At 41.3% G+C, this 22,181-nt stretch overlaps 1 protein-coding gene across 1 annotated transcript; it reads right to left on the reverse strand.

Moving 5' to 3' along the window:
* Positions 1-23: 23 nt before the first annotated feature.
* On the reverse strand, positions 24-18,374 carry itgb2 (integrin, beta 2). Its single transcript, XM_035393506.1, has 16 exons — positions 18,242-18,374; positions 16,201-16,258; positions 15,000-15,091; positions 13,756-13,963; positions 13,256-13,426; positions 12,677-12,918; positions 10,399-10,557; positions 9,354-9,449; positions 8,998-9,087; positions 8,511-8,645; positions 7,868-8,052; positions 7,313-7,545; positions 4,197-4,419; positions 2,787-2,995; positions 2,155-2,321; positions 24-1,408 (listed from the first exon to the last, which is right to left on the reverse strand). The coding sequence occupies exons 2-16, from the start codon at positions 16,253-16,255 to the stop codon at positions 1,343-1,345; spliced, it is 2,331 nt and encodes a 776-aa protein (XP_035249397.1). The 5' UTR covers positions 16,256-16,258; positions 18,242-18,374; the 3' UTR covers positions 24-1,342.
* Between the last annotated feature and the right edge of the window lie 3,807 nt (positions 18,375-22,181).

Raw genomic sequence — 22,181 nt, forward strand, 5'->3', positions numbered from 1 at the left:
TAAGGACTCCTTTAAAAAAAATGTTTAAATTTGGGGCCCATTGATTTTCCCCAGTTTTATTGTTTTCACAGTTAACAAAGTAAAATTGCAGGTATGGGAGAAAATCTCCTTTGAATGGGATGAACAAGTCAACATGAGCCATTTGCAGGCTTGGCTAAAGTCTGCAATGCACAATTTAAAATAAAAAATAGCAAAACAGCAAAATGGTAATCATAAAGAATGTGTCCAACTTTTCACAGTTACAAAAAAGAAGGAATGTGTGATAATATCAGGGCGTATGTTTATCAGCCCATAATAGCCTAAAATTAACTTGTTGCTATGGGCTGTGGCAGAGAGGCGAGACATTTTATGCTATCAATTAAAAGCGAAATCGTAAAGCTCGTAAAATAGCCTAATAATAATGACAATTTTTTTTCTCTTTTTAACTTTTTCACCAGACAAGTTCACATGCAAAGTTATACTAACTCTCTACAGTCTGCAGTCATCCACTTCTGAAAATGCAGATACTGTTTGAATTTGTGCTGTAACATAAAACAACGAGGATTCATCAGCATCAGCATTGGTCAACATGACAAATATCAGTTATTGTAATCAGCCCATATTTTTCCTATAGTGCACACCTACAAAAAATTACCCACGGAACACATGCAATGCTGTGTGTGGTATGCTATCCTTTACCATGCTGTGCAGCACCGCACCATGATGCAGCAGTTCTCAATATCAGTCCTGGGGACCCCACCCATGTATGGGTTTTGCAACAGCCAATTCCTTGCTTAATTCAGGCTGTTGAACATATGTGTTTACGCTATTTCAATTTATTTCCTTAAACTTATTAATGCAAAGTAGGTTGGGCATTTGCTTTGTCTTTGAATTCCTCATTATTTACCAAATGGTCAGTTTTAGTGGCCAGGCGTCCACACGTTCCCCTACTGATTTACACTCTACTCTACTGATTTACTGTTGTGTTGATCTACTGGGTCTTTAATTTGATTTTGAGGAGAACCTTGGACATCTACACTCTTCAAAATCAACTGTGCGGTCCGCACACGTTGCACATAATTGGACATTCCCAAATTAGGGTGGGAATTGGGCACGTTCAACCCCACGTGAGCTACCAAATTTATTTAAAAATTTAAAAAAGAAGGTAAATAAATTCTCAAAACATGAAGTGTCTAATTGAGAAAAATGAGAAGCTTGTTAAAATTCTGGGATTGCAATTGTGGTTAGAACAAAAACCAGCATACACCGGGGGGGGGGGGGGGGGGGGGGGGGGGGCAGGGTTGATTTTGAGAACGACTGCCCTAACATACTTGATTTCACATTTTAAATACAGACGATGACATTAATCCTCGCTGAAATTGGGATTCTGAATAGTGGTTGTTGCAGTCTTGAATAACGGATTCTCAGCCTGGGGAGAAAACAAACAGAACAATGAAATGTTGCACACAGGTCACAGGTTAGCAGTGTAGAAAGAAATGATCACAGTAAACAGAAGAGATTATGGACTAATCCCCGTATAGTTCCAAATATTTCCATAATATCTCTTGAAACCTGCACGTCTCAACCAACTGTCAGGGCATGATTTTACAAACCCAGGAGAGAAGCCTCCATCTGTAGTTCATATAGATCATGATGATCGTTTCTGTTTCTTTAAATCCAGTGATGCAGTTACACTGGGCCAGAGATTAAAAGATTTCTGTTACTGCATGGGGTGACTTTTCCAAGTGCTTAGTGAGACATCCAGCGTATAACAAGTTCTCATGTCTGCATAAAGCCCTGCATGTGTATTTGGGTGTTTTTAATTCTGTGATGAGATTCTTACTGTATCTGTGTACGGGACTTATGTGTGAAGGATACTTGTATTCTATATCAGTAACCTCTTGCTAGTGAGTTTTTTAAGTATATGTAAAAGAAATAATAATTCTTCCCCATGCAGACCCTGAGCTAGTATCATAGTTTGAGTTGTCTGTTATGTTGTGGTTTTGTATTGTTTGAAAGAGCGATCCTATATTCTGTATATGTCCATATTTTTTGATAATGAATACAATAGTGATCACAAATATATATATATATATATATATATATATATATATATATTTGTTATCACAGCGAAGGAGAGGTTTTCAAATTGCATGTTTGACGAGGAAAACTCACGTTACTCCACTTTGCTTTCTGTTTTTCATTCTCAAACTTGCGGAATTCTTTCAGATCCTTCATGTAAAGTAAGGCCTTGATCAGAAGCAAGGCGAGAAGGCCGATCAGCGCTACCCCGGCGAGCGCTCCCCCGGCGATGGCGGCCACGTTCGGGGGCTTCGGGCATTCTACAGTAAAGGAGGAATAATGTCACTGCCATTCAGAACTAAGCAAGACTTTTAATGTGAAATGTTAATACTGTACATAACAACTATTAAGCCGTTGCAAGATGTTATAATGACCTCTCTGTAATTAGTATCTCCTGGGTCACATATATACACAGTGAGACAGACAGTCCAATAGTTATGACCCAGGTGACTCAATGTCAACCTTTTATCAGTGGGGTAACATACTGTAAGTGTTTATAGTATGTCACACAAATCTGTCTGGGTAGACTGATTAGAACATTCAGAACATTTACATGTGCTGCTGGGAAATGTAGTGTAGCATATCCTGACCAGCACTGGCTTAAATTGGTGGCAGTTGCCCACCATATTCACCAATATCCACCGCTGGACCCCACAGGTTGTATTGTATTTACTGGGATAGCGCACACGGAAAATGAGCATGTGCGGTGCACGGAGCAAACTGACCTTTCTCCTTCTGGATCAACACCTCGTATTTATCGATGCCGTCCAGCTCTTTCATGGAAAAGACGATGAAGCAGTTCTTGGAGTCCTTCTCCCTGCACGGCTTCTTAGCAGTTAGCTGGTCCACCACCTTGTGCTGAATGTCCCGGCACTGCGTGGAGCAGTTCTCACTGAATGGACCGCTATTAAATCCCAGGCACTCAATGCAAGCCCTGAAAAGTTCCCAGTGAAATCTCATTCTCAACACGTTTGCTCCACATTCATATGTATAAGGTCATATACACACACAAACACACACAAAACATCTGCACATTTGATAATGGAACATATGACTATTTGGGTACTGAAAATACCATATGTGATCAAGTATTGTCATTCACAGTGACAAAAACAAATGACCAGTGTGGTTATAAGATGTAATTAATTTGTCCTTTACTTTTGAGTTAAACATATATGCAAAAGAGAGAGAGAGAGAGAGAATATTATTTTGGTGTAAAGTTGAGTAATTTCTGTGTGTGTGAGAGAGCGAGAGAGAGAGAGGGTTATTTTGGTGTAAAGTTGAGTAACTGCTGTGTGTGTGTGTGTGAGAGAGAGAGAGAGAGAGAGTTATTTTGGTGTAAAGTTGAGTACTTGTTTATGTGTGTGTGCGTGTGAGAGAGTATTAGTTTAAGTGTAAAGTTGAGTAATTGTGTGTGTGTGTGTGCGAGAGAGAGAGTATTATTTTAAGTGTAAAGTCGAGTAATTGTGTGTGTGTGTGTGAGAGAGAGTATGATTTTAAGTGTACAGTTGAATAATTGTGTGTGAGAGACAGAGTATTATTTTAAGTGTAAAGTTGGGTAATTGTGTGTGTGTATGTGTGTGAGAGAGAGAGTATTAGGTAAGTGTAAAGTAGAGTAATTGTGTGTGTGTGAGAGAGAGTATTATTTAAACGTAAAGTTGAGTAATTGTGTGTGTATGAGAGAGGGTGAGAGTATTATTTTGAGCATAAAGTTAAGTAATTGTGTGTGTGAGACAGAGAGAGAGAGTATTATTAGTTTAAGTGTAAAGTAGAGTAATTGTGTGCGTGTGTGTTTGTGAGAGAGAGTATTAGTTTAAGTGTAAAGTAGAGTAATTGTGTGTGTGAGAGAGAGTATTATTTTAAGCGTAAAGTTGAATAATTGTGTGTATGTGTGTGAGAGAGAGAGAGAGTATTATTTTAAGCGTAAAGTTGAGTAATTGTGTGTGTGTGTGTGTGTGAGAGAGAGAGTATTATTTTAAGCGTAAAGTTGAGTAATTGTGTGTGTGTGTGTGTGAGAGAGAGAGAGTATTATTTTAAGCGTAAAGTTGAGTAATTGTGTGTGTGTGTGTGTGTGTGTGTGTGTGTGTGAGAGAGAGAGAGAGAGTATTATTTTAAGCGTAAAGACGAGCGCTTACGCAGCTTTGGGGCAGGGTGAGGGGCACCCCGGGCACTCCTCGCAGAAGGGCAAGGTGTACCCGTCCTTGCACTGGCACACGTTGCACTCGCAGGTGCCCCGCCCGCTGCACACGGTGCGGCTGTCGCCCTTCATGCAGGCGTCGTTGGACTTCCTGCACTGGCAGGCGCTGCCCTCGTAACCCGGGTTACAGATGCACTTGCTGCAATCGCACTTCCCGTTTCCTGGCAGCGGAACAGAACAGACCCCCCGTGTTACCTTCGTTTACCTTTACGCGAATTCTGTGCATTCAACATGTTCTGCTGAGTTAATCTATTTATTTATTTATTCATTTATTTACTGTGGACACGGTCATAATGTGCTGTGCATCTGAGAAAAGTTAATTAAGTTAATGAGATGATGATTTCAGGTCCAAGCCAGGGTTGTGCAAAATTCAGAATTTTATCATTTGGTCCAATTCAATTCATGAATTAGGAACAGAATTTAACTGGCCACAACCAACAGGATGTTGAACTGGAATTTGAATTGGAGAGACAGGAAGTGTGGAGCAGTCACTTGTCCTAAGGTGCTTGCTAAGTTCGCTTCAGTGCAAGATTTTGTTTTCACTTAGTTCCACTATTTCTTCTCGATTTTGCAATCTCGATCTCGTAGCTCCCTCAAGATTCCTTGATCCAGCACTTCATTATAGGGCTATGTGGCTCAGCTGATGATCAGTGTCTCAGAGACTGGCAGTTAATCGGTCATTGCGCGAAGCTGTGGTAAATTTTCTCTTGTCCAATGAGGATGTGAAGACACCCTTCCTGTTGGTATTAAAAGAGGCAGGAAATGGCATGCTCTGGTTGATTTTTGATCCTGTCCTCTCATACAAAGCCCCTCATTCCCACAGCTTTATTTTAGTTTGTTTTATTTATTATTTCCTGTGAACCTTCTGGTCTTTTATGACGTTCTAGTGGAGATTTCCATTGCTTTAGTTGTGATACATATGGGGGCTAAATGGTAGGAGGGTTTGGAAGCCCCGCTATTTTCAAGATTTTCTATTTGAGAAACGCCTGTTCTGGGTCACCTGTGCTAGGGAGACGAGCAGGACTAGCCTTGGCTAATCATTCCCAATATTTGTTTTGTTTATTTATTAAAGCTAAACTTAAGTTCTGCAAACCTGCATATCTGCACAATTCCTTTTAACTGCTATTCAATAGAAAATATTAAAAATTTATAAAGGTAAATTCTAATTTAGTTTTCGTTTGCACTGAATAGGCATTTGTTCATTAATGTATATTGAAGAGATGTGTTTAATGCATAATTTCAATGAAGTTCTATATTCTTTATTTTATGATGTTAGAACTAGTATCTGGTCTCTTTCCTGATCAGCTGAGGTTTGGGGATAACAGTACAGGTAAACATGTGGAATTTAATTAATTGCAATTTAAAGAAATTCCATTCAGTTGCATGTTGGATATCCGGATTACCACCTTTAAGGAACAGGTGATGCAAACTGATCTGGCAAACTTGCTGTGTGTGACTACAGTAGTGTTAGCTGTTTCCTTGCTGTCTATCTCCCCCCCCCCCTTCCTGTTACAACACCAAAGGAATGCCTTTGGGGAAATTAGGGCCACACCAGAGGTCTCTCAAATGTATACGATGTATTGGAAGGTTTTCCCTTGAACGTTTTATGACTTCATTGCCTATTGGGGATCAGAGATCTTGTGTGGCTATATGTTGCACAAAGATCCATATTCCTCTTAAGTTTGAATGCAATCTGTACTATTTAATTGAAATCACTGAGTAAAAACCTTAATGTCTGTATAGATAAGGTTTTGTGAGGCCCGATTGTGTTGGAAGCTACATTTTCAGGCCTTTCCATTTAAAAGCAGAACAATGTAATAATGATTATTTTGTTACATGGAAAATATTAGAAGAGTAAAACTGGCTGTCTTTGACAATTATTTCTTCATTAGAAATAGGTGCAAATGTCCTTTTTTAAGAGAAATGCAGCAGCTGGCTGGATTACCTCAACATATTCATGCTTGGTGTCTTTTTGATGGACTTAAAACCAGGAATCTTCTGATGATAATGTCATAGCGTTTCACCCTGCTTAAAACCTCATAAGGTGGCTTTAATGTGTGAATGTGTCAGCTTTCAGACAGTTCCTGCCTGGCCCTGCTACCACACCTCTGTCCTTTCACACCTCAACCAAACAGCCATGTCGCCCCCATCTCGCTCAAAAATCCCCCCACCCTCCTTCAAACAACATAAAACGCATACTTTCCTTTGCTCGGGTCTGTCTGTAGTGTGTGGGTGCTACACTTGAGCCAGTTAACGTCAGCTGTGGTGGAGATTTGTGGGTTATCTGCTTTGCCATGCGAGAAGCCTGAAGCCTGAATCTGGGCCTGCTGTTTCTTTTTATTTTAATCTGGTTGTGAGTTGTACATTTTGATAAAGGCTAACCCAGCAGGTTGCTCTGCCTATCAAGAAAATCTAAGATTTAATTGATAATATCTTGAACAGTAATTACCAGATTAAATCAAATAAATATATTTTAAATGTTGGATAAGTGAGATGTTTTAACTGTTGATACACTTGTGTTCAGTATTCGGAGTGCTGGATGTTAAAACAAGGGTCTTAACTGGTTAAAACCACTGAATTCAGAACATAAATGTTTCACATCCTCACTGTTCACTACATCTGACCTAATTTACCACAAAATAGAAATAATTGTATCATTCATTTCAGCTAGAAACTAGCTACATAGAGAGAATTTTTGTTATATTTGTATATATATTTATGTGTATTTATATTTAAATCTCATTTTCAATTGAATGTTCGACTGTAGATGGGCACTTCAAATGTTCATTGTAGGGAGAAAAACATAATTATTAAAGTTTCTCATACGTTGCTTGTCTGACTAAGCGTATTATGATATAAATCCTCAATGAAAAAAAGCTTACATTCAAATTGCAACGTATTGCATCATGTCTGCTGCCTCAATTCAAAATGAATTCATATTCATATTCCCTGTCGGTTTTGTTACGATGTTTCTTCCTGCCGTGAGCTAAAGAAGCGGAAGCGGTTAGCGGGGGTAGCCGAACGCGCCACACGCGCCACACGCGCCGCACCCACCTCCGCACAGCCTGTTCTGGTGCACCTCGCAGCTCCGGTCGTCGCACTCGCAGTACGTCCCGTAGATGGTGCGCCCGTCCTCGCCGGCGTGGCAGTTGCACACGCCGCACACACAGTCCCCCAGGCCCGAGCACTCCGTGCCGTTGTCCCGCCGGCACTGGGCCCGCAGCCGGTCCTCGCCCTGGGACCCCACGTTGCACTCGCAGTTCTGACCCACAAACCCATTAGAGCAACTGCCAGAGAGAGAGAGAGAGAGAGAGAGCTCTGACTAACCCCTTAAAGCAACTGCCACAGAGAGAGAGAACACTGATTAAACCCAAAGCACTTAACCCAACATCAGCAGTAACAGTGGAAATCAAACCCTTTAGAGCAACTGCACAGAGAAAGAGAGCTCTGACTAAACACGAAGCACTTAAACCAACATCAGCAATAACAGTGGAAATCAAACCCTTTAGAGTAACTGCACAGAGAAAGAGAGAGCGCTATAGAGAGAAGGAGAGAGGCCATATGATGGGCGTGACATGTAGACACATGCACAGGCGTGGTAGTGCATACCTGCATTTTCCACAGACGACCTGTCCTTTCCCCGAGCAGTGGCCCGGGTTAGGCGGGTCCCTGCATTCACACTGGCAGTGCGTTTTCACGGTGACCTTCATTCTCTCTCTGAAGCCCAGCGGTCCAATCAGAAACGATTTCTCCGCTATGCATTTGTCCGCGGTCACGGTCACGCTAAATGTTACCTTTAAAGAATAAATTAATATAAATATATGGAATTATATGTTATTCAAACCATGGAAATAACTTTATGTCATATGCCTCTTGCGTGACATTAAAATATCTCTGCCTGGAAAACATCGGCTCATAAATATGAAAAAAAATATTTTACATAAAACACATAGCAATTTTGAACAAAATGAGGAACATGCCCTAACCACATGCCCGGGGGGGTGGGGGGGGGCATGTTCCTCATTTTGTTCAATGGTAATGGTAAATGGACTGCATTTATATAGCGCTTTTATCCAAAGCGCTTTACAATTGATGCCTCTCATTCGCCAGAGCAGTTAAGGGTTAGGTGTCTTGCTCAAGGACACTTCGACATGCCCAGGGCGGGGTTTGAACCGGCAACCCTCCGACTGCCAGACAATCGGTCTTACCTCCTGAGCTATGTCGTTCAAAATTGATAAAGTTATTTACCTACCTCCTGACCAATGCCAACATTGTTGCATATGCCTCTCGTGTCCTCTCTATGTCCACCTTCACAGGTTGATCTGTACGAGACCCTGACGTGGTCTGGGAGCTCGAAATGGTTCACAATCACATTGGAGGAAAGGCTCTGTGTCAAAACATAATCCAACCTTTTTTTTTTACAATTTCATTGGGCCTCTGTATGCAGGAATTCGGCCACCAGTCCTGCTGTTCTCCATACTTGTGTAGCATGGCATTATGAAACATTCTGTTTGTCTTAAAGACAACATCGGCTGCTTTTCTGTCTGTAAACTTTGTCTATGTTGAATTAAGGTAATTCCTTTTTTTTTTGTATTTAATAGTATTGACACTCATTTTGAGGACCAGACCTTCTGAAAAGACCATGCTCCATTAGAAGTTATTAGAGTATCTACTTTTTTGGGCATGTATTGATTTTGTATTTGATGCACTGAAAGCAGGGAATACCAAAAATAATTTACCTTGTATGCATTCGTAATCAGAGATACAACGTTGCTTGAATCGTCTGACAGCACACCGACTTCAGATTTGGGAATCATCTCTTTCAGTTTCTGCGCACATTTAAAAACACGTGTTACTAAACTAGCCATAACACTCTTTACGCATGAAGAACACAATAAAGCTTTATTTGATTACAATCCTTAACACGCGCAGCTGTACGAGACGCTAAATTGATAATTAACCCAACAGCATGTGGCAACCGCGGCTCGGAGAGTTTGCGTGCTATGTGATTTCCATGGTGATGATCAGACTCGCGTGCTGTAAATGCGCTTTTTTCCGGCAGTTTCGTGCCTCCGGTTAAGAATAGAATCCTTGCCTTGTACACATCCGCGATGTTGCTAGTGACGGCGAAAATGGGCTGGATGTTATTTTCTGTTAGCTTCTCTGCCACCTGGCCAACGGAAGGGTAGTCCTGGAAACAGAGCATAGCAGTTATGTGGCTTTGGGATCAAAATCGACAAAGCATTTCTAATAACATGAATTCTAATCATTCTGTGTTGCTCCATTTGAATGTTCTTGGGTGTTTACCGATATAGGCTATAGGCAATTTAATCTTTTTTAAATCGAACAAAAAACAATAATATGTAATGACACTTAATGCATGCGACTTCGAGATGAAGACGCACAAATAATTTCTTAATAGGCCTGAATGTTTGGGGCTCCTGGGTGTGCTGTGATCTTTAATGAAGCCAGTTTTGTTTTCTGGCCACGCTGAACAGATTGCATGGATGAGCTCCTTATTGTGTGGAGCTCCATATTAAGTGAAACATGCATATGTCCAGGCACTCTAATTAGTAGGTCTTGCCCCAAAAAACAAAAGATGCAGTCATCTATTTGGGTGATGCAGTCATGTATGCATAGAGCTCTAATGAGCAAACCCTACACCCCCCGACACACACACACACACACACACACACAACAGCTCTGCTGGGGGAGATAACTATTTTAAATACTTTAACCCTTTAAGTGCCTGTGAAATTTAAATGGAAAGAGGAACCTCTTGTCTCTCTTAGAAAAGAGATGTTTTATCTCAGTGGGACTAATATAAAATGTTCTTAATCTGAATATAACTGACAAAAAAGATTCTGACAACATTTAGACGCAATTCCTCTTTTCACATGATTGTTAATTTTGGTTTGTGATGTACTAGTCATAATTTCTCAGGAATGTTTTCGCATTATACTGTATTCTACACATGCACACACACATACAGTCACGTTCACACACACACACACACACACACACACACACACACACACACAAACGTACACACACATACAAACGCACAAACTCGTACACTAGCGCACACACGCATGTACACATGCACAGACGTGCACACACACACACGTTGCTGCACGTACCATATCGTTGCTCTTGCTGTACCCCAGACCCGCATCCAAGTGGCAATTGCCATCGTTGGGCTCCAAAATGGCGGCCAGTTTCCCGTCCCCCGCCATGTGAAAGCCAGCGTCGGTGGTGAACACCAGCAGGCGGGTGCTGTTCCCCCAGCCAATCTTATCCTGTGACAGATTACAGAGACGCCAAATGTGCCATATGTGCAGCTGCGCTAAACATAGCATTTTTTGCACAGCCTCCACTGACCTGCCTTCAGCGTAAGAACATGAGTAACAGTAAGCTGCATCAAACTCATATCGAGCCTAAGTCCATCACGTTCCATTACAGGCGTTTAGCAGACGCTCTTATCCAGAGCGACTTAAACAACATTTTACATTAAACAAGTTTTTACATTGTATCCATTTATGCAGCTGGATACATACTGAAGCAATGCAGGTTAAGTACCTTGCTCAAGGGTGTAACGGCAGTGTCCTATCAGGAATTGAACCGGCAACCATTAGGTTACAAGTCCGGGTCCTTACCCATTATACTACACTGCCGCCCCTTCATTGCAGCATACTACATATGCTGAAATGAAGCTGTCAGTTTAAGCTAGAAAAGACGACGGTGTTATTTCAATAACGACACCGCCAGAAAATGTAGATATTAATAGTGCACACAGTTATAATTATCTATATACCATGTGCACAAATTAGCCCTCAGATCGTAGCTGTGCCCTTAAAGACACAGATCATTTCCACTGTTGTTTGAGAGAGGGTTAAACAGGACAAGCTGGCAATCAGGTTAAAGAGACTAAGGCACTTATTTTTACATTGGAATACTTCTATGATCATGATCAAGCTAGCAAGTATCCAGACATATGGTTGCCGCTAGGGATGTATCCGAATCCGAATACTGTATTCGGGAAAGCACGAATAATGCGATGGAAACAGATATTTCTTCTACCCGAAGTTGCTCGTTATTCGGATTCGGGAGAAAAAGAAAGTCAGCTCCATGTCGAGTTCATATAGCCCCTATCTAACGTTACACGGCAGAGAGAGAGAGAGAGGGAGAGAGAGAATTAATTTCTAATTTCTAATTTCTTCCATTACATTTTACCTTGTAGCCTAATTCAGTCAATATGCATCCATGCTGTATGTATCAGTCATAGGTCTTGGTCTTGTCTATAATGAACACGAAATCCATTCATGGTAACAGTTGCCACCAAAGGAAAATATGAGGACACCAGATGGTTTGCAGTCTATCCAAACTTATTCAATAGGGGAAAAAATAAATAAATAAATAAAAATAAAACAGGCAAAAAAAAGTTAATGTAGGCTATTACTGTTTTTTCTGTTGTAAAGTAGTCATTCACGTTTCAATAGTGAACTGCAGTAACGTTAACACATCAAGAAACGCGAACGCATCATCATTGAAATGTAAGATTATTCCCTTCAACTGAAGGATATGTTTCTGTATATCTTTACTGTACATGGTTCTTATTTCCAATGCAAAACAGAATCTTTCGATTTATAAAACATTTTTTTCTGTTTCTGAATGTGCTGGTGTGCTGGGGTTCAGACAGTTCATAAAACTTAGTTTAGTTAAAAATAAAAAAGAGAGCGATGAAAAGTACAGTATGAGGATGTGGAAATATATTTCATAATTAATCATATGCCAATATTAAATCAATTTGATGCTTTGAAGGCACAACAATTGCATTGCCAATGAATATTAGGTTAGAAAATACAACATTTGCCTTATTTAACGTGACTTCCTGTATAAACCACGCCCACTTCCGGTCTTCTTTCCGAATACAGATACAGATACAGATACAGATAATGACGTTTCTGCACACCCCTAGTTGCCGCCACATATGTTGTTATCTCAAAGCTAGGTGTCCAGCATATTGACTTTCCATGTACATTTTCTTACAGTGTTCACAGTATAATAGAACTGTATGTGTCAATCACAAGTGAACCATTTAAATCAGCCGTAACACTTTATGTGAATTCATACAATATTCATAAGACTCCTTCATGGCACCTTCAGAAATGCTACCTAAGCCTTCTTAAATGTGTGTCAACAGCCACAAATAGGCACAAGCTGTATTATGTCACGGCAACGTACTGTGGAGTGACATTATCACAACACACTAAGCAACACAAACAACTTGCCCATTTGCAGTTGTTTACTGTAAAAATCCTTCTGATGGTTCTATGTCAAGCTACTGTAATGAAGGACCAAGCACAGAAAGTGTGATTAAACCACATGAAAAGGAACGCGGGTGTAATACGGACTCACCCCACACACGGCAGTCTGCATGATGGCATCCAGGCCTCCCTCGGGGGAGTCCAGGTTGCCGGAGATGAACTGCTCGGACACCCTCCTGTTGAACTCGTTCTGGTTATCGGTCAAGCTCAGGACGTGCCTGTAGCCGAACGGCGGCTGGCAGGAGCGCTCCTTCTCCGGGCACGGCTTCTTCAGCTTCTCCGGCCTGGTGTCTGTGAAGGGCATGACCGTCTTGTCCACGAACGAGCCGAAACCTGCAAACGACGGCGCCGTTACGAACACAGTCACTTTTTTAAAAACGTTTGAGGAAACTTAAAAGGGAAAATAAAAGGGAGGGGAAAAAAAGGGGATTTTCACCATCTGCAGACAGCAGTGCGAACACAGAGCCGGGCGGGTCCTGCTTCATTAGACCGACGAACTCAGTCACGGTCTCAGTGACTTGTCATTATGTTCGCAATTTCAAAATCAATCATATTGCACATTTACTACATATACATTTACTAAAGCGGGGTGAATTTTTCCTTTAATCCTACGTTTACAGTGCGGTGGTACTGTTGCATTGCATTATGGGCCAGGGGTAGAGAGCGTTACCGATCCGAGCGCGAGAGGTGATCGTCCGCAGAGTCTTCAGTAGTTCCACCCCCAACTTTTTCACGTTCTGCAAGTCATCATTCATGGAGTAGGAGAGGTCCATCAGGTAGTACAGGTCCACGGGGTAGTCTTCCGCCCGTTTGAACTTCAGCTGGAAGGTGTGGGGGAGGCCTGGACAGACAGTTTGAGCTTAGTCCCACTATACTCAACTCAAGAGCCTGATGCAGTTACTTACTGGAGCCAGTTTGTGCTTAGTCCCACTATACTCAACTCAAGAGTCTGATGCAGTTACTGAAGCCAGTTTGTGCTTAGTCCCACTATACTCAACTCAAGAGCCTGGTGCAATTTCTGAAGCCACTTTGGTTACTGGGCACTACAGGACTGATAAGATTTATAAAATAAATGGTGACTGAACAGCACAAAGCAGGAGATGTATGGGGGGGGGATGCAGAGGTACAGAGTGCAGGCTGAGCGGGATTTGAACTGGGAGCGGAGCTCACCGGGGCGCAGGTCCAGTGTGATCTGCTGCGGTTTCAGCTGCACCGGCTCCTTATTGGCTGTGGAGGAGCGGGTGGTGAGCGGGAGGTCCTTCACCAGGGTTTGGGAGTTTTGGGGGGAGACGATGTTGTCTGCCTCGCAGCCTCTCTCTCGCAGGGCCACCCTGGTGTCACAGCGAACGGTGTCCGACTCGCCCTGCTTGGTGAAGTTCTGTGGGGGGACACAGTCTGATCAGCTGGGTCTGGTGGATCAGTACCAGAGTGGCTGAAGTTCTCATACCCAATAAGCTAGACAAAGGCACTGATGCAGATGCCAAACTTTCAATCCCTTACTTATGAATACATGAAAAAAGAAGATAAAATCCATACTTTTGATTTCTCAAATGAATAATTTAATTTCTTTCCAGTATAACGGAAGGGTGGAGGGTGTAAATTCACTGTATTTTAGGCACTTCCTTATAAGTAAGACTCTGTGGTGCTCTGCATTCTGAACAAATTCATTTTGTAGTGAGTTTCGTAATCTTTGTGACACATTTGCGGGGAATGAAAAATTTAGATGGGAAACTCTCCTTCCCTTGTGCTATGTTTGTGAAGACTTCCTTTTGTGACGACTATGTTTATAAAGGCTATGTGTGTAAAGGATATGTTTTTAAAGGCTATGTGTGTAAAGGCTATGTGTGTGAAGGCTATGTTTGTGAAGACTATGTTTGTGAAGGCTGTGTCTGTGAAGACTATGTTTGTGAAGGCTATGTCTGTGAAGGCTATGTGTGCAAAGGCTATGTTTGTGAAGACTGTTTGTGAAGGCTGTGTCTGTGAAGACTATGTCTGTGAAGGCCATGTTTGTGAAGGCTATGTGTGTAAAGGCTATGTCTGTGAAGCCTATGTTTATAAAGGCTATGTTTGTGAGGGCTATGTCTGTGAAGGCTATGTGTGTAAAGGCTATGTCTGTGAAGGCTATGTGTGTAAAGACCATGTCTGTGAAGGCTGTGTCTGTGAAGGCTATGTGTGTAAAAGCTATGTTTGTGATGGCTGTGTTTGTGAAGGCTATGTCTGTGAAGGCTGTGTCTGTGAAGGCTATGTGTGCAAAGGCTATGTTTGTGAAGGCTGTGTCTTTGAAGGTTATGTCTGTGAAGGCTATGTTTGTGAAGGCTATGTCTGTGAAGGCTATGTCTGTGAAGGCTATGTTTGTGAAGGCTGTGTCTGTGAAGCTGTGTCTGTGGTGCTGTGTTGTGAGCAGGATTGCTCACCAGCTGCCTGCACCAGTGACAGAACGGTCCAGATTGGATGCAGTCCCCACAGGAGTGGATCACGGTTTTGGGGCATTCCTCTGCGTAGAGACCTGGAGGGCAGAGAGGAAATGGAGACCAGACCATGTTCTGAGCCAAAATGGGACTGGCCCGTATGGGACATGTTCCCTACAGCCCTGCTTTACCTGGTCAGCTTTACCTGCTGTCAGTGGATTTCTACGACAGTGAAAAACCAGACTCTCAGGAATGACCAAGCACATTTGGAGGTAAAATAATTCACATATAAAATAATACAATATAGTATGTGATTAATTTATTGAGTAATGCACAAATATATACAGTCAACCAAATCAGCATGTATCTACGTATTTAACTAAACCGGCACTTATCTGCATATTCACAGAAAAATCAGCACATGTATACATATTTACCAAGTCTACAAATGTCTAACTCTCCACCCAAAACTACGTAGATCTGCACATTACCAATATCTGGACACACATACATATTTACCCAAACCTACACATATTTACATATTTATCTAAATTTGAACATACAATATTTTGGGCTGATGTTTTAGTGTTGCTCTTTCTTGGCTGACAATCTACACAATACCCTTAATCTTTGAGAAAGGAATGTAGGAAATTGGGCACTATCAAATAAATCACATCACAGTAGATGTTTAGTAGAGGCTCTCATTCAGAGCAGCCAGCATATTATATTAATTAAAGATGATATTTTTTTATATCAGCTTTTCCAAAAAGCAGGTACCCACCCAGAAATACACAGTTCCTGTAATGTTATGTCAGCCATGTTAACTTACACTGTATAACACAACCAGTAATTACATGAATCAGATAATTTGCATTCATTTAGTTCTCAGCACAATTAATTGCTCAGACATTCAACAGCTAATATGATATATCAAATAATATAAATCTAAAATGCCAAAATCCAAATATTAGCATTTACTTATTTTATAACACTGAAATTAAAACGTGGTACCAATTGTGAAAATTTAATCTCTATATACACATAGTGTATATGCACACAGTGGAGCCACCAGTTCAGGTTTTGAGAGATGGTCTGGCCATAGTCACATCCTGGTATTCTGACAGATTTGATACAGGAATATGAGGCAGTGTCACACTCGATCTTGTGCATTTGTCAGTAGATGACGCACACCCTTTGTTCGACTTACCATCTCTGCCTATCAACAGCAAAATCTGCACTGTGAAACTCAGGGGGAACTGCATTTCCTGTCAAAAAGGAAATGCATTATTTCACAACAATAAAATCAATGGATCAATTTATCAATCAAATGTTGCTAAATATAAAAACCTACAAGGTGGTAAAGCATAATATTACAACTTCAGGAGCTATTTTTAATGCAGTGTTTCATACTTATAATTGGTTCAAGCTGAAGGAAAAATAATCAACACACTGAAAGAATGATCCTGTGGTGTAACGTCTCGGGTTGTGGAAGTTGAGTGAGCAGTGTTGGGGGATAGTGTTGGGCATAGTGTTGGGAGTTGGGAGACTGACCTTTGTGTTAGTTAAACTGACAGGATGTGTCATAAGAGTCCATGTAGTTTACATTTCTTTAAAAATAAAAAGCGACATGCTTTAAAATAGCTCTGACTCTGACTCAGACCTGTGCAGATGAGTGTGTGACCCTGGTGAAAGATCGGTGGCAGGCCTGAAGGGGAATCTTTTGAACAGCACTGTAGGCCCTCCCTGCATCAGGCAACAACAAAGTCCGTTGATGAATCTCAAATTGTTTAAACTGAAAATTCTGAAAAGTTTAAACTGTGGTTTCCAGAAGCTATCAGTCTGGGAATCAGAGGGAATCGGGGCAATCTGGGGCCCCTCCAGCTGGTGAAGTGTGCACATGCAGCAGGTTCAAGTCGCCCAGAGGTTCATATAAGGGTGCTTATTTCTGTAGTATGTGTCTGAGGCTATTTTGGTTTCACACTGTTTCAGTTCAGTTTGTTTCGTTTTCAGGTTTTTTTTTTTCTTCTTTTTTTTGGGGGGGCTAGGACTGTGAAGGGGTAGGGCATGTGTGGATGTGTGAATAAATGTGTGAATAAATATCTCAGTCCATTCCAGCTCCAGTCCCTGTGCATACAACTATTCAGTCTCTCTAAGGGATGTTTTTCCATCACAACACAACAGGTTTACATAAAAGTGTTAAGGATTCTGGACTTTTCACCGGTATAGACGCATTTTTTGTGATATGATATAAAACATTTATTTTCGAGTGTACAAGCCGTGGGATAATTAAGCGAATTAAGTGACAGTCTGTTCATTAATAATTGTTGTACTAGCTCATATTGTTGCAAGATTGTATATTGTTGCGTGGGGGCCTTGTTTTAGGCCAGTCTCTGCCCTTTACAAAAGTGACTCAGGCTGGGTATTTGGTAACTCAACAGACTTTACCATAAAAGGTAAAACACCCAGTAGTATTCAATGATTGCTTCATGTTCCTTTTTTGGTATTTCATTATTATTATTATTATTATTATTATTATTATTATTATTATTATTAGTTTTGACTCTGACTCAGATGTGCAAAAGAACGTGTAACCCTGCCCAAAAGAGCAATTAATTAATTAACAAATGTAAATTCTTGGTTTTCCTGAGTTAAATATTAAATATTATTTTAAATTTGAAGGACCAATCAAATGGCTAATGAAGTCGACAACACGGGCTGCTAATGCTCCTGGAATCCTTTTTGTGAAACAAAATCTCTTCCTCCACCTCGAGAAGGAAGGCGCTATCAGTTCTGGCAGCATTCTATGCCAATACAAAAAGAGAAAACACTGCCATTTTTTGACATGCCCAATCACAGACATTCAAAGATTTATTTCAAACCACTTTGAAAGGTAAACTTGCTCATTTTGGTTTTGATAGTACGCATAAATTCAAAATGAAAACATTGTTCTCTGGAAGTGAAACAAAACAGACAAGAGACGTAATCCATGGATATTACAAATATGAACTGCCACAATATCGCGCTGTAGAGATGCAGCCAGTTTCTGATACAGTTTTATACTATATGCTATGTTCTTAAAATCATTTAAAAAACAATGTTTCCATGTTATCGTGTACACACACACACATGCACACACACATGCACACACACACACACACACACACACACACAGTGATTGAGTAAATGACAGGGATATAGATGCACATACTGCTACAGAGTCTGATTTGCATTAAAAAGGGCCTACTTACAGTTTAGAGATGAGCTCTGAAATCAGTCTCTGGACCCACTCAAGCACCACCGCTCTTCTCCGAGAGGAACCAGAACTTCTTTCTTCTGCAGTTGCCTCGGTAGCGTTGCAGGGCGTTACAATTTGGTCCACGATTACGGGAAGGAAATCGAGGGGAAGTGGCCAAATACCATAATGTGAGAAGTGTTGGGGGCGTGGGTGGGGGGGGGGGGGCTGAGGTTACAGTGTCACATTGAAAACATAAATTAATTACTGACTAACTGGTATCATGGCTTTTGCTAAAGAAAGCTGTGCCTGGAGTAGCCAGTCTGTTGGCAGAGTTTTGGCTATGCCGGAATGAGGTCATATAAAAAAAAAATGTCCTTGCTATTTTGTCTACTACAGAAAAAAAAAGATATTATTCCTCGATTTGGCTCTGTACTCCACAATTTTAGATTTGTAATCAAACAATTCACGTGTGGTTAAAGTGCACATCTCTCGCACAGCTTTTATTTAAGGGCGTTTTTATACACTTTCGTTTCACCGTGTAAAAAATACAGCACCTTTAATGTATAGTCCCCCCATTTCAGGCCACCATAATGTTTGAGACAAACGGCGTCAGTGTTTCTGATTAGTCAGGTTTGTTCAATTGCTTCCTTAGTGCAGGTATAAGAGAGCTTTCAGTATCTAGTCTTGATTCTAGCCTTTTGATTGCCTTTGGAGTCTGTTACTGGCGTTTGTCTACATGAGGACCAGAGTTGTGAAATTGAAAGTCAAGGAAGCCATTATGAAGTGGAGAAATAAGTGAAAAGAAGAAATAAGAAGAAAGAGGGCACTGGTGAGCTCAGAAATAACACTAATGCAAGTTCACAAATCCGAGCATAAGGGGTTATGCAGGATGGATCATAAAAAAGTAACAGCCCCAGTTTCATCATGGTTTATGTCAATCGCCATCACGACACCTCCCAAACCTTATAAGCACATGACCCTCTTAAAATCGTAATATATGTTTCTTCTCCTTCTGTGTTTCAACTTTTACAGACTCTAAAATAGCTGTGGAGCAAGCGAGTAGTTCCAGCCTGTTAAGATGCTTTTATTATGAAGGGGGACATTGATTGGGGTTGATTCTAACAGCAGATGGAAAACAGACGTGCTACCGGGGTGCAAAAACTGCACCGCCTCCAAACTCCAATCACCTGTGGTTTTCACCCACAGTAGCTAGCTACCATACCAGGCAAGCCACCAGACACAACTGGGGTGCAGAGAACACACAAAAACTATTAGGTGGCAGGTGGAAAAAGGAAACTGAATTTTGTGACACACTTAAGTGTCATGGCTTTCTGTTTTTGCTTTTTTGAAAAATGTTTTTGCATTCGTGTTCTGCGTGTCAAAGCCACGGTCATTTCGTTTTGTGCAAAGTATGGGTGCTCATGCATCACTGATGTCTTTATTTAGCTAGATACTGCTTTGGTTTACCTATCTTTCTCTGATCGAAAAGATTTTTTTCTTTCTCATGTTTGACCTGTCACACATATAAGTTATACGAGTTATCTGTGAACACCAAGATAAACCACCGTTCGGCATGAATTAATAGAAGTGACCCAAATTCGACCCTTAACTTTAAAGATGTTCAAAAGAAGGCCACAGTGACTGAAATTAGGACTATTGAATAATACATCGATTTTTGTCAATGCAGCATCTATTTTAATTTGTACGTACGTATATATTTTTATAAGTTTTTCATTTTAGTGAGATATTAAGTTATACATTCTGTGTACTGTGCGGATTATATTTACTTTTTTTTTTATTTCTACAAAGAGCCGGACTGTCTCACAGCTAAGAGCCAAAATTCTTGCTTCCTCTTCTCTGGACAAGCAGCATTGCACCACACCAGAAGAGATGTATTTTAGGCATGTTTATTTGACGTCAACTGTCTAGTTTTTTTTTATTCCTGTTTCTATGAGCTACAGAAAGGGAAACCAAGCAGTGCAACAGTATGAATCTTTAAAAATGTAAAGTTCATTCCCCACCTTGGAATTGGCATAGGTGGAAATGAATCATACACCATAAATCAATACCAGATGTATATTTTATATGGGTACACACAGTCAGTCAGTACCAGTGATAAAGGTCCAGTATCTTATTAATAATATTTATCTTATGCTGGCTTGCTGGTCTGACCCAAGGTGAAGAAGCGAAGCAGAACTAGCATAGGCGAGTACACTCAAAATAGCAAATAGTAGTAGGTCATTTGTTATTCCCATTCTGTTATACAAAGCACAAACTGAGACCCAGTTCATTATCGGGGCTTGTCTCGCAGAACCTGAAATGGATGCACTTATGATTGACTATAACAGGCATCCAAAGCCTTGGTCCTGCAGAGCAACATTCTGCTGGGTTTAATTTTCACCAAAAACTAGCAACCAGTTTAGACACCAAAAACCAGGTGAGGAGAGCAGGAGTGTAGCACAAAATGCTGGGCCCTATACATGAGCAGTCTCTGTGGGCCGCCTTCCTCTCTTGATCCATGTCTCTCACGCATCATTCCAGGCTTTCCGAGGGCCCTCCCCCCATTCGGGCCCTGGATAGTCAGTCCCACTTTTCCCCCCACTACGATGCCCCTGGATGAGAGTTACCTGAGCTAACTGGGCTAGGGCTGAGGACTCCTGAATTGGAGGAACTGAACTGAAGACCATTACAGCACTTGCCTTTACACAAATGACCACTAGGTGGCAGCATTTCACCAGGGTCGTTATGGCTTTTTTTCTTCTTTCCATTTTGTGATTTCAGAAGGAGGCGATAGAAGATGACTGTCCTTGAGTGTTTTCAGTTTGAGTTCTCTGGGCAGAGAGAGTGCAGCCCTTATTGATCTGAATCACTCTGTGACTGCAGAAACAGACACGGGTCTCCTGAAGCATGTCTGGGCCTCTGTTCTCTCAATGCATTGCATTATTGAGTGTGGCTATCACCCTAAATCTGGCACAGCAAGAAGCCTAAGACATTAAACAAAAACACAATCTTTACTGCAAGGTCTTTCACTCATATCAACAAAATAATTTAGAATCCTGTTTGGGAAAAAAATTAATCTTTTGGGGGTTTTATGAGTGTTACATTTGATATAGATAATTTGGTAAGATAGCGGCAAAATGCCAAAAGAATTGTTCGCTAACCACAAAACTACTGTTTACTGTTTCCAGGCTTGAATTGATCCGCAAAATTATTTTGACACCTATATTTTTGGGAACCAAAATTATCACTTTTTCTCTGAAAAGTTGTATTATTATGAAAGAATATCAATTTCCAATTTTTTGGCATACAATATGGCTCATTAGCTCTGTTATACAGCCTTCTTTCTCATCTTAATCACGAAGGATGTGTGCTACATTGCTACATTGCCCTAGGACAAAAAAATTTGTCTGACACAAAACTGCGCCAAGAGCTCACATGGAACTGCCCAAAGAGTATAAAACTCACCTGAACAAACTTCCCCAAGAGCAGAGAGAAATCACCTGAACAAACTTCCCCAAGAGCAGAAACTCACCTGCCCTTGGATTCACACACACAAGTGTTGAAGGACTGAGATTTTGCCCTCATCAGACTGCACCCTGAGTATTGTTCAATTTGTCCCACGCTAGACAGAGTTTTTGAGTTTTTGGAAGTGTATTCATTTTCTCCTTGTGTTAAGGGTCATTGGCGGGGGGGGGGGGGGGGGGGGAATCAGCAGGACAAATTTATCTCTCTACTGCGTGCCACTGGGAATGGGGGAAGAGGACATGACGGCACGAAAAGGACTTTCTGAATGGCACTTTTGCACACGAAGCACAGCGCCGTGAGGTGGTGAGGTCGGGAGCGGAGCGGGAGTGCCCGTCAGCGCCTCACTGCAGCGCACACACAGGACAGAGAGCAGGTAACTGCAGCGCACACACAGGGCAGAGAGCAGGTAACTGCAGCGCACACACAGG

Source organism: Anguilla anguilla, chromosome 15 (genome assembly GCF_013347855.1).
Source record: "Anguilla anguilla isolate fAngAng1 chromosome 15, fAngAng1.pri, whole genome shotgun sequence".
NCBI lineage: Eukaryota > Metazoa > Chordata > Actinopteri > Anguilliformes > Anguillidae > Anguilla > Anguilla anguilla.